This window comes from Crocodylus siamensis, chromosome 1 (genome assembly GCF_052110815.1).
Source record: "Crocodylus siamensis isolate JL-2025a chromosome 1, ASM5211081v1, whole genome shotgun sequence".
NCBI lineage: Eukaryota > Metazoa > Chordata > Crocodylia > Crocodylidae > Crocodylus > Crocodylus siamensis.
Window position 1 is genome coordinate 376,336,467 of NC_143395.1, and position 14,975 is coordinate 376,351,441.

General features: G+C 42.0%; 1 protein-coding gene across 9 annotated transcripts in view; it reads left to right on the forward strand.

The window, feature by feature from the left end:
• STARD13 (StAR related lipid transfer domain containing 13) overlaps positions 1-14,975 on the forward strand; it is a 602,523-nt gene that overhangs the window by 530,702 nt on the left and 56,846 nt on the right. For all 9 annotated transcript variants that reach the window (XM_090027662.1, XM_090027653.1, XM_090027672.1 and 6 more), the window contains 2 exons: positions 7,365-7,436; positions 14,114-14,195. In XM_090027662.1, coding sequence (XP_089883788.1) covers positions 7,365-7,436; positions 14,114-14,195 — 154 coding nt within the window. The remainder of the gene's footprint in view (positions 1-7,364; positions 7,437-14,113; positions 14,196-14,975) is intronic.

Genomic DNA, 14,975 nt, shown 5'->3' on the forward strand with positions numbered 1-14,975 from the left:
CACTGTTTCTATTATAAAGAGCAAATGTGTATAAATAGTGCTCAGAGCTAGGCAGTGGTAGGACCACTAGCGCATAGGCAGCTGCTGAGTGCCAGCTGATGGAAACACAGGAGCCTGTGGGGTTAGTCAGTTACTGAGCAGTAGTTTTGAGAAAGTTGTCATAATTAAATGGCAGACATGTCTGAATAACTTTAAGGGTCCAAGCCAAGTTCTCAAAGGGACTGAACAATGGGAGTTAGGTTCTGTGGCTTGCTTACATACTTTTGAAAATCCCTCTGGGAGTCTAAATACCTTTGAAAACCTGTCCCTTAGTGTCCCATGTATAAAACAGGCATTATAATATGCAAGGGAGCTGTGATGACAAATGCATTATAGACTGTGAAGCACTGAGATACAAAAACGGAAGCTCTATAAATATCTCAGACAGCTATGAGGGCTTCATTTCAAACCAATATCAGTGGTTGCTTATTAAACAGCTGGAGACTTCACTGTGGGACAAATTACAGTGCTCTGATCCTTTCCCAGCCAAAGAGCTGAGAGACCAGGAACAAGAATCAAGAATGTGTTTAAAGCATGACATTGCACTGAACTTTCCAACTTGAGAGACTTGTGTATTTTGATTAAATTACTATTCGGTTTCCAAGTTTTGTATGCTACATTGAGGCCTGTTCTTCTTATGAAACCTGCATGTAACTTCCAAAGGAATTATCTCACATTTATTCACAGAAAAATAGATTCACTTCAAACATGATTTATCATTTTAATTATAGCTAAAAAAATGCATGTTAAATTCATTACACTTACATTTAAATCAAAGACAGTGTAAAGGATACAATATGTTAATGTTAAAAATATTTTATGCAAATAACAAATATGAGAGCATTAATCTGTGTATGGTGGCAAACGCATTGATTCAGCCCACTGAAGAATAAAGTTTATCATGAATAAAAATTTGAAATTAATATACGGTAGTGGAGAAGGTGATTACATATTCCTGAACTCTGTACATGATGCTAGAAATGCATCTTGACAAGTATTAGTATTTTTAATTAAGTTAAATCATTAATTGTTATTTACCAATTTTATTTATTCTCTATCTGGTGGAAAAGGCAGTTGTGTGGAAAGCAGCTTCCGAAAAGACATACGGGTAAAGAGCGAAGGGGCAATCAGCCCATAACCATATGCATGCCTTCATTTATTCATCCGCCACCCTCTTCCCATATCAGTAGAATTAGTATTCTCAGTATTTATATATTAATACTTTAAGGAATAGATAGTCTAAAAACATTTTAAGGTATTTGTGCTTACTATATACCCACATAGTAAATATCATTTTAAAGCAAATAGGCTAGGGACACAAATTCCATATAAACCACTATAAGTGATCAGAAGCTAGTTCAAATCTGTAACACAACAGTGCACATAAACCACTTTCAAAGTGGCCAAAACCAGTTTAAGATAAACCTGTATGGATGTAGTATCAGACTTCACTGATTCAGTTTAAATTGGTTCAGTGAACTTCTGTCCCAGATCCCCTCCAGATCAAGTTAACTCGCAGTCCCCCAGCATCTCAGGATATTTGCACCTCCCCTGTAAGCTCCCTCCCTCCCTCCCCCAGGAAGGAAGGAGCACTGGGGGTGGCAGGGGTCATAAGACCCCAGCCAGGCGCCTATCCAGTCTCCTCTTGAAGATTGAACCACTTCAGCCTCTGGCTTTTTGTATATCTATACTTAGCCATAGAGTTTAGTTTTGCACAAAGTTGAAAAAGTGTGATAGTCTGAAAAAAACACAAGAAATGTTTTAAAACGCAGTCATAGAAAAAGCATTATGTGATACAGTATATGCCATCTACAGGAGCTACACATTTCTCAGAGCTGCATGCAGTTTATGAAATCCAATACATGGCATTTAAAGGTGCAGCCCAAAAGCTGGGATTGTTTGATGATGATACAAAATACAAACGCATCTCAGGTGAAGCATCATCAGTCCAGATGCCCTCTCAGCTCATGCAACTGTTCACAAACATGGGTGCATCTGAAGAACAAGCAGAATGTAGGCAATTTTAGGAGCAATTTAAGCAGAGTTTCTGTGAAGATTTAATAAGAACAACTAACAAGAAAGAGGCAGAAATGTTGGTTTTAGCAGAGATCATTGAAATTTTGAGGCTGAACTACGTTGAGCCTATAAAGCTAAATCTACATATACCACATGTCAGATAGTTTATTAATTTTAATAGAGAATTAAATCACAGTAAAGTGAAAACAGGCTTGCCAGCAGTTGTATACCATAGCAAACTAAACTACAGCCTGATATAGTTTAGTTTGCAATGGTGCATTGCAGCTATTAGTCAGCTCGCCCCCTGGGCGTGGGAGAAATGAGCAGGTTCCTCAGAAAAAAAGGAAAAGGTACCTGCTGAAGGCAGAAGTAGTGAGGGGCCCAATTCTTTTTTTTTGTTCACTGGAGCCTGCCTGCCTCTCCTGCAGCTGTGGGCTGAGCTGCTGGTGGGCTGAGCAACCTCTGAGCTGCAAGGGCCCCAGTCCTTCCCTCCGCAGCAGTGGCACCCCCTGGCAGCACCCCTAGTGGGCTGGGTGGTGCCTCAGCTCAGGGTCGGGGAAGACTTGAATTGGGCCACCGGATGCCTCTGAGCTGGGGCAGCACCTGGCCTTTTAGCAGCCCGCTTGGGCAGCCCCAGGGGGCACTGCCACCATGGAGGAAAGGAGAAAGGCCCTCCACAACTTAGGGGCCACTTGGTCTGCTGGCAACTCGCCCACTGACCATGGACAAGTTCTAGAGGGAAAAAACCCCCCAAAACATTGAACCCCTCGCTATAACAGTGATGGAAACACCTAAATTGAAATGGTAAGTTTCAATTAAAAACCCAGTGTTTCAATTTAGGGGACACAGAATGCAACTTTAAGGACTAAACCCCCATCACGTGTACAAGTGCCCATAGACACCATTGTCGAAGCTCTGTTTAATCTGTTGAAGTAGGTCCCAAAGCATTTTTCATAGATGGACTTGATAGATGTGGACTTTCAAATGTTTACTCCATTGACAGGGAGTATACATTGCACTACTGTTGCATGGAGCGGTAGTGCTACAATGTTCCTTAAAGAAGAAAAAATTGTGCATAATCACTTTTAGCTTTCATTGACTTTCCACTTCAAGTATCAAAGTTCAAAATATAGAGTTGAATGTTATTTGTCGATGTAAATTGACCCACATTTTCATATAAACTCAGTGTAAATACATACCTATAATTGAGAGCTGTCTTAAGACATCAGCACTGTAGAGACTTTTTAAAATATTGAATCCAGCAATGGCTGGAACAGATGAACTTGCCTATGTATGGAGATTGCACTTGATCTTATCAGAGCACCATAAAACCATGTTTCAAAAGATGGAAACTTGAGTGGTTTTATGGTAGTGACTTTTCAGAGGAAGCCATTCATTGCAGTTCAGATTCTGCATTCTTTGCCCCCAAAACGAATACTGCAGTATTATAAATGATGACATAATTGCTAGAATTATTGGAGGAGAAAGGATTAAATGTAGATGGTGTAGATAATGAATACGGTAATAAGAATATCCAATATCCAACCAAGTTTCCCAGCAGTTTGTCACTAAGCTATTTGCCTCACCACAGGCTTACACACAAGGAGGGAACTATTGTGATTTTGGTACAAAATGTGAATCTGAAAATTATGTTAATCAGCATCACAAGACTTATTGTAAGAAGACTTTATGATGATCCTTTAGACATATAACAAACTCTGTTGTCAAGATTCACATTTTATACATCAGGCACAGCTCTGACTTTTAAGATATACAATGCAATTTCTTATCAGAGTAGTTTCTGCAATGACTATCAACACAAGCCAGGGTCAAATACCTGATAGAGTAGGCATTTACCTACCACAGTGCTAAGAGTGAAATTATTTGACGATGTGATAATGCAAATTATTCAGACAAATGAGCAATGATCATTGCCAAAATTGGAAGGTGTTTACTGGAACAATATGATATTCTGCAAAACTCTCCAGTGAAGTTCATAACTATAATACGACTCTTCAAGATCACATGCTGTTGATCTCACGTTCATGACTTGCAAAATAATTGAAGCTGCTTATGTTTGTGTAAATTACATGTTTAAACACCCTTTTAAGCCTACTCCAAGTTAAGTAAGTGAATTCAAAAGGGAAATGGTCTGTGTCAATATATTTTAACCCAGTTTTGTGCTAGGTTTCTCTGGAAATATTTGGAAGCAAATTACTTTAAATCTTTCAATCAGCTGTATGATGAGGTTGAAAGGAGTAAAACAAAAAACAAAAAAAAACCCCTTGCTACAACTGGGCCGAACTTGTATCCAAAACTGGCGTGTCCTTCTTCACTAAAGTTTTCAAAGTTTTTTACACAAACTTTACACAAATTTGACACAGAATTTGGCTGAAGATAAACGAGAAAATCAACAATAAGCCAAATGCTAAAAGAAAAACTGTAATGAAAGAAAGAAGAGGAGAAGTTGCAAGAACAAATTAAATGACCATGAGTTGATCAATGGTGTGATGTATTTGATCATGTGTTACAACCTGAAGCATCTTTTAGTTTTAAGAGCTTGCAGTTGGCAAAGAAATTTGCTGTAAAGAGTTATTCAAGAAAAACGTGTAAAGCAAATTTCTGGCCATGTTTCTAAGGAAACACCCACACCCATATCCCATACCTTTAGTTTGTCTTGGAAATATAATTTAGCTTTTGTGATATGCAAAGGGTATTTTTCAACTGCAGATTTTTGGGACCCTCTTTTTCTTTCTAGCTTTGATCTTCACTGATAGCCTGTCTGCCTTTGGAATATAATGCAGCTGCAGCCAGGTTCTCACACCTGCAGTAGGCAGTAGCATAGCTGGATGTATAACAGAGCTGGACTAGAACTGCAAAACAAGTTTAACGAATTAATGTTGGCTCTGTGCTCACCCTTTCTCAAAGGAGCTTTCACTAACTTTCTAACAAGTGGAGTGAGTGAGTGCGTTATTGGATGTTCTAACAAGTGAAGGGGACCAACACCTTTAAACAAATATTAATGAACATAACATGTTAATTCCACTACCTGAAGGTTTTTAATGAAAATGCTCTGCCTGAAGCATTAAACTCATCCACCAGAACAGATCTTGAACCATGGGCTGGATTGTGAGTAGGCCCATCCAGGGGAGTGAGAACTTCCTCTTCCATCCCTGCATCTGACTTAGTGTGGCTCCAGATAAGCATTTCTATAGATCAGATTTTGAATATATGCAGTAGTCATGGAGGAACTAGAAACCAAAAACTACATGCAGACATGTTTCTTCCATTTCTTTTGAATAGTGGATGCTTTTAGGATAATTGTAATCTGCTTGTGGACAATTTGCAAACAAAAAGAAAAGTGGAATTCACTGTATTTGTTATTCTTTGGCATCAATCACCCATCACTTTCTGAGACCACGTGGCCTTTACTTGGGCCACAAGAAAATTCCTTGGTAGGCCAAAATATTAATAAAAAAACTCAAAAACCACACTGAAATCAGAGAAGCACATGGGGGGAGAGGAAGGGCACTAGCCATAGTTTTCTCCATCACCTGCCACCTCTGTTAGTTGTTCTTCCAGGGCAAACAAAACTTGACTATGCTGCTGTAGTGTTGTAAAATATATTTTGAAAGAGGATCAATTCATTTGTTTCATGAGCCTGCATTTAATAAAAAAGAGAAGCAACCAGTCTTGTCTTTTTTCTAGACATTTGATGAAAATATTCTGATGCACTGGAACATCATAAAGATGTGATTTCAGCACACAGATGTTCAGCAGTAAGAGCCATGCTTTCATTCCTTTGTGCAGTGCTCAGAACTCAATGTACTCTAAAACTCTTCTTTTGGCTGTGACATGAGTTAATGTCAGAGTAAATGAAGATCTGACAGCGAATCCATTTCAGCACTGCTGATGTTCATGGTCATTGCAGGCCTGTTACTAACTATGTGATCATCTTTTGGAAATTGTGCTTTTGATGACCCAGGCTTATATCTTCTAACAAAATTATTGGTATGATTGAATATTCAGAGGAGCAGAAAAAAGTGTCTTAGTCTTATATAGTATGGTACAACAAGAGGCTTCCAATTTTCTCAAGCAGACTGTCCAGTGAGCTTCAGTAGGCCAAATGCATCAGGGTTGTAACTGTTGATTTGATTGGCATAACACCAGGGAAAACCCGTCTCAGTGAATCTACTGAGCTTTGTGGTTAGTACAAAACCAATTTACCCTCATTTGAGCATTCATACAGAATTTTCAGAAGAGATACTAAGGCTGATTTTTCCTCTTTCCAGTCCAACTAATTATGCTGTGTTTAATCACCATTACTGTATGGGGCAGATTTTTCTGGCTGCAAAATCTGAATATGGCAAAACTCTCTGTGTTTTCCCTCATGTTGGATGATAGTGTACATGGCTATCGACTTTCTTAGGCATAAACATACCTTATACTTCAGGGAACATGCATCCATGTAATGAAGCATAGCAAATAGTCATGCATAATTTGGCTCTTATCTTATGTATATTACTGTTTGTGAGACATCAGTGGGAATAGAGACATGCTTGATTGTAGGTACAGGGTCATTTTTTCAGTATAGAAACTGATGGTGGCCCTAAATTTTACCTTCATTTTTATTATTTAATTTCTGTCAATTATTGCTATGTAGCACTTATCTAGGGTTGCTCTTTCACCCTTATGCAAATAAGCAACGTTCTGCTGCCTACCAGCCATTCCCCCCATCCCTATCCGCATCCCCATCCCCATCCTGAAATGTTTGTAGAGTGTACCCTCACACCTATCAGATGATCATAGGGTGAGGAGGATCAGACTTGGGTTCTGAACTTGCTGTTGTCCCTGGTGTATCTCCATTTGGCTTTTTGACAGCAGGTCTTCACTGGAGGTATTCTCACAGATTCTCTCTAGGCTGATCAATCCCCACTTTATCCCCACACACACCTCCATAAGGAGTGCAATGCAAGGACAGGAAATTATGCCAAGACCTGGCTTGAACAAACCTCCCATATATGATGGTCATTTCTAATGTTGACATAAGGGTGGCAATCCATCCTACTGCATATGATATCTCCAAAGGGTGGTGCAAATTCCACTATTCCTGTGAGGCAGGTGGGCTTTTTTTCATAGTCACCTGTTTAACTGATGCCCCATAATGCACTTGTTGAATGATGACTTAGTATGGTCAACATCTGTTATTAAATTAAGTCTCATTATTTACGTGTATTTAAAATAATTTCTGATGCAAAATAGCAAAACATGTATAGGATAAACCTATTTTCCTTTCTTGTGCTTTTCAGAAATTGAAGCAAAGGAAACGTGTGACTGGTTACGAGCTGCTGGATTTCCACAATATGCTCATCTCTATGAAGGTATGTTGTTGTGGATATTTCTATTGTTATAACTCCTAAAGTGTCCCATGCATTTCATTACACACTCTGAGCCTGCACAGCTTACAGGCTATAGTATTGTCAGTTCACATGATGGTATTGTGAACAACAGGAACTGATTTTCTGAAAGTTTTCATTCCTGGAATCAAATGAGTACATAAACATCTCTAATTTCATTTCTAAAAAGTGAGTTTCTTGTCTTCATGTTGTGGAGAAAAGCTTGACACTGGGTGCATCTACACATGCAATTAATGCAACGCAATAAACTCCAGAGCCATTTGAGCCAGAGTACACCCCTCCCAGGTGCACCATTTACTTGTGCGCCTGGGACAGCAGCAATTTGAGCTGGGGTGGAGCACCCTGGGCTGGTCATGGGGCTGAGCTGGGCTGGTCATGGGGAATCAGCCCCAGGCTCTGGGTGACAGCATCAGACATCAGAGGGGCTGGCAGGAACTGTGGGGCTGGCCCCGTGGCTGGCCAGACTGCCTGGGCACAGTTTGCACCTGGTAGTCATCATCTACACACGTGTTTAATCAGACTTAATGCTATCTTACAGCAGAGTTAGTTTACTGCATCCTAATACCAGCAGATGGGGACACTTTCCTGTGGAGCTAATTAGTCAACTCTGCAGTAAAGCCCACATCTAGATTCACGTACAGTGACCTCTGTGAGCCTCGAAGTTTCACAAACCAGATGAGTTAAAAGGGCCCCAAAAACAATTTTAATAAATTCTTCATGGGTTTGAGGGCTTGACTTATGATTTTGAATGCTTGGGGTTGACAGTGCTGAACCAACTGTGCTGAACCAACCAGTGCTGTCTCTGCCAACTGTTCAGTTGCGCTCTTCATATAGAGGCTTTCCCATGAACAGGGATTTTTTTAGGAGGAAGGCCTAAATCTAGGCATAATTTATTTACATATTTTAATATAACATGGGGTATAACATTTAGCAGAGGCACCCTGGCCAGCAGACTCATTACTGCCTGGTGCTTGGCTTGCTGAATGTTTATTTCGTAGACTGTGTTTGACCATGTTCTCTGAGCAGCTGGGATTTGTGCCAGCTGAGTGATTGCTGGGTGATTGCTGCCTGTGTCTGCCAAAAGCCCTAACAAGGGGGCGGGGCCAGTTCAGGACCAGCAAGGTATAAAATGAGACTCCCCAAGTGACCAGTGTGTGAGTGACCTGGGCAGTTTGCAAGTCAGTTTCCAGGTCAGTTTGCCACCCCCAGCTCTGAAGGGGAACCTGTAAGAAAAGTGCTTTCTTTAATTAAGAGTAACTCGCCTACATATATTTAATTCAAGTAGCTGAAAGTCAGCAGTTAGACCAATACTTAAGACCCTTGTTTGAGTAGAGTTCAGAGCAAGGGGGAGTTCTTTAGGAAACTTACCCAGAAACTCTCTCTCGCTTTCCTTCACTGGAAGCTTGGAGAGAGGAAGCAGATTAGCAGGGAAAAGGGAACCTTTCAGGTCCAAGGAGCAGTGAACAGGCCATCTTAATGGGGAAGTTTTCTAGGGAAGGTCTGCTTAATAAAAGGGTCCAGAAGAGAGAGGCAGTGGATTAAGAGACCCAGGGAAATGACTGAAGGATATTGCAATGCCAGAGCCACTGCCACGTCCAGTTCTTCCTCTGCTTGAATCTCTGAGGTGTCTATCTAGGCAGGGCTACTCACAGTCCAGGTTTCCATGTACATCCTGGTTTGGCACTGTGGGAACTGCAGCTTGAAGGTTCCTTCCAGTGACAGCTAGATGGGAGAGGGCCAGATGGGAATCTGGCTATCTGACTGCTATTCCATGCTGCTTATTCATGTGGGCACCAGTGATACTGCCAGGGTGACCCTGAGCAGTTCAAAAGTGACTACAGGGCTGTGTGTGTAGGGGTGAAGGGGACAGGGGCTCAGGTGGTGTTCTCCTTGATCCTTCCAGTCAAAACGAAGGGCCTAGGTGGGAGTGGTTGCATCCTGCAGGTCAATACATAGGTGTCACCAGCAGGGCTTTGGCTTTTTTGACCACAGGATGTTGTTCCAAGGAAAAGGGTTGTTAGGAAGAGATGAGATCTTCCCAGATAGGCTTGCTAACCTAGGGAGGAAGGCTTTGAATTTGGTTCACCAGGGGATGGAGACCAAAGCCCTGAGGTAAGTGGGGAAGTTGGATGACCTGAAAGAAGCACAAGTAGGAAGGGACAATAGGGGAGGCCTTCCCATTCTTCCTGAGAAAGTAGGGCAATTGGCTAGTTACCTCAGGTATTTGTACACAATTGCATGAAGCCTGGGAAACAAGCAGGAAGAATTGGAAGTCCTTGCATAGTCAAGGAACTGTAATGTGACAGAGACTTGGTGGGGCAGCTTGCATGATTGGTGCACTGTCATGGATGGGTGTAAATTGTTCAGGAAGGACAGGAAGGGGAGAAGAGGAGGAGGAATTGCACTTTATGTAAAAGAGCTATATGATCGCTCAGAGCTCCAGGATGAAACTGGAGATAGACCTATTGAAAGTCTGTGAGTTAGGGTCGAAGGGAAGAGCAACAAGGGTAATGTCATGGTGAGTATCTGCTATAGACCACCAGACCGGGAGGAAGTGGTGCATGAGGCTTTCCTTAAACAGCTAGCAGAAGTTTCCTGATCATGGGCCTTGGTTCTCATGGGGGACTTCAGTCACTCTGACATCTGCTGGGAGGGCAATACAGCCATGTACAGACAATCTGGGAAGTTTTTGGAGAGCATTGGGGACAATTTTTTGGTGCAAGAGGCCATGTAGGAGCCATGCTCTTCTTGACCTGCTCCTCACAAACAGGGAAGAATTGGTGGGAAATGTAGTAGTGGATGGCAACTTGGGCAGCAGTGATGATGAGATGATTGAGTTCAGGTTCCTGAGGAAGGAAAGGAAGGAGAGCAGCAGAGTAAGGAACATGGACTTCAGAAAAGCAGACTGCGACTCACTCAGGGAACTGATGGCAGGATCCCCTGGGAAGCCAGTCTGAGGAGTCCAGGAGAGTGGGTGGTACTTTAAAGAAGCCTGACTGAGAGCACAGGGACAATCTATCCTAATGCATAGGAACACTAGTAAGTATAATAGAATACCAGCTTGGCTTAGCAGGGACTCTTTAGTGAGCTAAAACACAAAAAGAAAGCTTACAAGAAGTGGAAACTTGGACAAATGACTAGGGAGGAGTATAACAGTGTTTCTTGGGCATGCAGGGATGAAATCAAGAAGTGCATTTGGAGTTGCAATTAGCAAGGGACATGGTCCCCTCTGCCCTCCTCCAGCCCCCCACCCCCTACTTACCAGCACTGGAGCCCGGGTCCAACTCCCTGTGGCTGGCGCTGCACCAGCAGGTAGTGTTTTTCAGCACCAGGGTGATGGCCAGCCATAGAGATGCTCTGGCTGCTACCAGAGCATCTCTGTGTAGGACCCAGCCTCCCACTGCCTCAGGACACGGTCCAGGACCCTACAGTTTTTTTTGACCCCTGGATATCCAGGGATCTCATTTTGCCCCTGTGCTGCAAATTTGCATCGTGTAGGATGTTTTCTCATTCCCAAACGTGCCTCTTGCAGCTTTGAGACACTGCAAGACACATGTGCGTGCTCATCTGGACACACCCACAGATGCCAAGGGAACTGACTGATGTGATTGCAGACCTGCTGGCCATTATTTTTGAAAGCTCATGGTGGTTAAAAGAGGTCCCAGACAACTGGAAATGGGCAAATAAAATGTACATCTTTAAGAAAGGGAAGAAGAAAGATCCAGGGAACTACAAACCAATGAGCCTCACCTGAGTCCCTGGAAAAATCATGCAGCAGGTCCTCAAGGATTCCATTTCTAAGGACCTGGAGAAGTAGAAGGTGATTAGAAACAGTCAGCCTGGATTCAACAAGGGCAAGTCATGCCTGATCAACCTGATTGCCTTCTATTATGACTGGCTCTGTGGATGCAGGGAGAGCAGTGGATGTCATCTACCTTGCCTTTAGCAAGGCTTTTGATATGGTCTTCTACAACATCCTTGCAAGCAAGCTAAGAAAGTATAGGTTTGATGAATGGACTGTAAGATAGAAAACTGGCTAGATCATCAGGCTCAAAGGGTAGTAATCAACGATTCGATGTCTAACTGGTATCAAGTGGAGTGCCCCACGCTTGATGCAGGGACTAGTTTTGTTCAGTGTTTCCATCAGTGATCTGGAAGATGGTTTGGAGTGCACCCTCAGCAAGTTTGCAGATGACAACAAGCTGTGGGAAGTAGTAGATATGCTGGAGGGTAGGGCTATGATGTAGAGAGACCTAGATAAATTGGAGGATTGCACCAAATGAAATTGGATAAAGTTCAATAAGGACAAGTGCATGGTCGTGCACTAGGATGGAAAAATCCCATGGCCAGGTACAGACTGGGGACCAACTGGCTAAGCAGCGGCTCTGCAGAAAAGGACCAAGGGGTTACAGCGGACAAGAATCTGAATATGAGCCAAAAACGTGCCCTTGTTGATGAAGAAAGCTACTGGCATACTGAGCTGCATTAGTAGGAGTGTTGCTCCTGTATTCAGCACTAGTGGGGCCACACCTGAAGTACTGTATCCAGTTTTGGGCCCCCCCATTACAGAAATTATGTGGACAAAGTGGAGAGAGTGCAGTAGAGGGCAACAAAAATAGTTAGAGGGTTGGAGAACATGACTTCTGAAGAGAGGCTGAAGGATTGGGCTTATTTAGTCTAGAGAAGAGAAGGCTGAGGGGATTTAATAGCAGCCCTCAACTATCTGAAGGGTAGTCCAAAGAGGATGGAGGTAGACTGTTCTCAGTGGTGGCAGATGACAGAACAAACAGCAGTGGTCTGAAGTTGCAGTGAGGGAAGTTGGGGTTAGAGATTAGGAAAAACTCTGTCATGAGGAAGGTAGTGAAGTACTGGAACAGGTTACCCAGAGAGGTAGAATTTCTATGCTTGGAGTTTTTTAAGACTCAGCTAGACAAAGTCTTGGCTGGGATAATCTAGTTGGGGATGGTCCTGCTTTGAGCAGGGGATTGGACTAGATGATCTCCTGAGTCCCTTCCAACCCTAATTTTCTATGATTTTATTATTCTGTGATAGGGATTATCTCCTGAGGGGAACTCCTGAATCAGCTCCACTCCACACATCCAGAGCCTTGGAATCTCCTTGTCTCCATCCCAGTGCCCACTTTTACTCAGTACCTGGGGCTCATGCCCTGGTTGCCGACCCTCAATTATGCTACTGACATTTAAATGTAACCAGTGATTGGGGAGGAATAAGAAAGGAGTAGCTGATAATTAAGGAAAAATGAGGAAGAGGAGGAGGAAGGTTAGAAGTTTATTTTAACATGCTGATGAGAGATTGGGGAACTCAGCCAAGAAAGAAAATGGAAATGAAAACACAAAATAAGTTCAAAATGAGTTTCAAAATGCAGCCATTCTGCAAAGCTGGCAGTGTCCAGAGCTTTCCATATTTGTTCCACTCTCAGTGGAAGCCAAGATCAGCAACCATGTAAAAGTAAAGGGATATTGAAACCCTGGCCCCAAGATTGTTGGAGCTAGCGGAGCCCACAGGAAAAAGGGGAATTCTTTTCTCTGCCTGCCTCTCATGACTGAATCTGGAGTTGGCAGCAGAGGGGTGTAAGCCTTTTCTCCTCTTACCCAGTCTGTATGAAGGTGAGAATGCTTAGCTCTGCTTCTGCATAGCACAGACTTCCTGAGGGCTGGGTTTAGCCTCTTTTCCACACCTTCTTTTCTTCCAGATCAAAGTTGGGAGAATATTACCTTTTTACCTGAAGTTGAGGGTGGGAAGGAGTGTTCCCTTGGGCCCCTCCAGTTACTGGTCTGTGCTAGGCATCCACAATTCCTTTAAAGTCAAAATGAGCTGAGGGTGCTCAGCAGCTCTGAAAATCAGGTCGTGTATATAGACATCTGAAAATGGACTCAGGTATTTGCTTTTAGTGTTTAAAAATGTTGGCCATATTTTTTATATCAGTTTTGACTGCTGTGGGACATAAAGGACTGCAAAACAATCTGGAGTATAACCACAATGCTGGAATCCATTCCACTGTTATACTGGAGCCCAGTAATTTGTCAAGGCATGTCACTTTTTATTATAAATGTCATCTCCCAGATTTCTAGCTTTGTTTTTAAATTTCCAGCTAATAGTTGGGGTGAATAGTACATTAAGCTCATTTCTTCTCATCTGTTACTTCAATCACCCTTTATCTGAACTCTCTGGTATTGTGAATTATGTTAAAAACAAAAAGTCAAAACAGTCTATTTCATGGGAAAATCTGTTGAGCAAATATTTCCCTAACTCGTAAGGGTTGGATTGGACAGCCTTGCTTCTTATGTGAAAAATGGGAATGTTAAAGTTATTCTCAGCTGTCACTTTTTTCCCACCAGTGATCAGAAAGAAAAGCTTATAATTTAACATTTTATCAATACAAACTCAGATATGTTTACCACCCCTTTTGTGCACAGATCTTTCAACTTCACTTTTAATATAATAAACTTGAAATGATGAGAAATGACTGAGTAAGGCATGGACATTGCATTAGAAGCAACCATGTGAAATAGGTCAGACTGTATTTTTGTTGACAGGACACTGCAGTATGTTTTTAACATAGGCTGTATGTTTCCTTCTGAATAACAAGCAGTTGCTTTAATGTTATGTCTCCCTTATAGATTCCCAGTTTCCTATTGACATTGCAGCTGTAAAGACAGACCATGATTTTCTTGATAAGGACCTTGTAGAACCTCTTTGCAGGTAAATAACATCTGATGTGTCTTTCCTGATACCGTAACAATCATAATATATGCGTTACTTTTAAAGCAATATTCCAGTGTGTGTTTGTCTTTGCAAATTGAATAGGTACAGTCTTCAAAATACGGTATATAATCTTGGACAGAAGATCCTAAAGGAGGGCCCAAATTTCTCGCCAAAGAATCACAAGATTTAAAAAAGACCTAAATCCATCATCATACTATCCCATTAGTGGAAAGGAATTAGTGGCTTTTGGAAAGAACAAGGGACAAAACTAACCAACCCAGTATAAATTATGGATTCATGTGTGAACTGCATATAGGTAACTCTTCTGTTAATCGGTGAAGGATCAGAAGCCTTCTTTCCACAAAACTCAAAATCTTGCTTCTTCCTGGCAGGAATAGCTCCTATACTGTTGTATTGTCATTGGTCCTTGCTTTACTCTTGTTATTGTCATTGCTACCAGGATGAGGACCAACATTGTATATCTGTTTATTCCATGCTCAGGGACAATATACCATGTGCAGTTTCACTGTGTTCCAGTGCAATCCTTAGGACCCAGAGTGCACCAACTTTTTGATTATTCTGGAAAAGGTCTTTGGGTAGTCAAAGAGAACTTCAGTGTGAAGACACCGTTCCTCTTCTTTTTCCCCCATAGTTAGCTTGCTCTGCTCCCTTCCACATGCCCAAGTACAAGACAACTTCTGTCACTAAGCAGGCAAGGTCCAGTACATAAAAAAGAAGCTTTCTCAGTGACAACATCAGATTAAGCAGAGATAATCT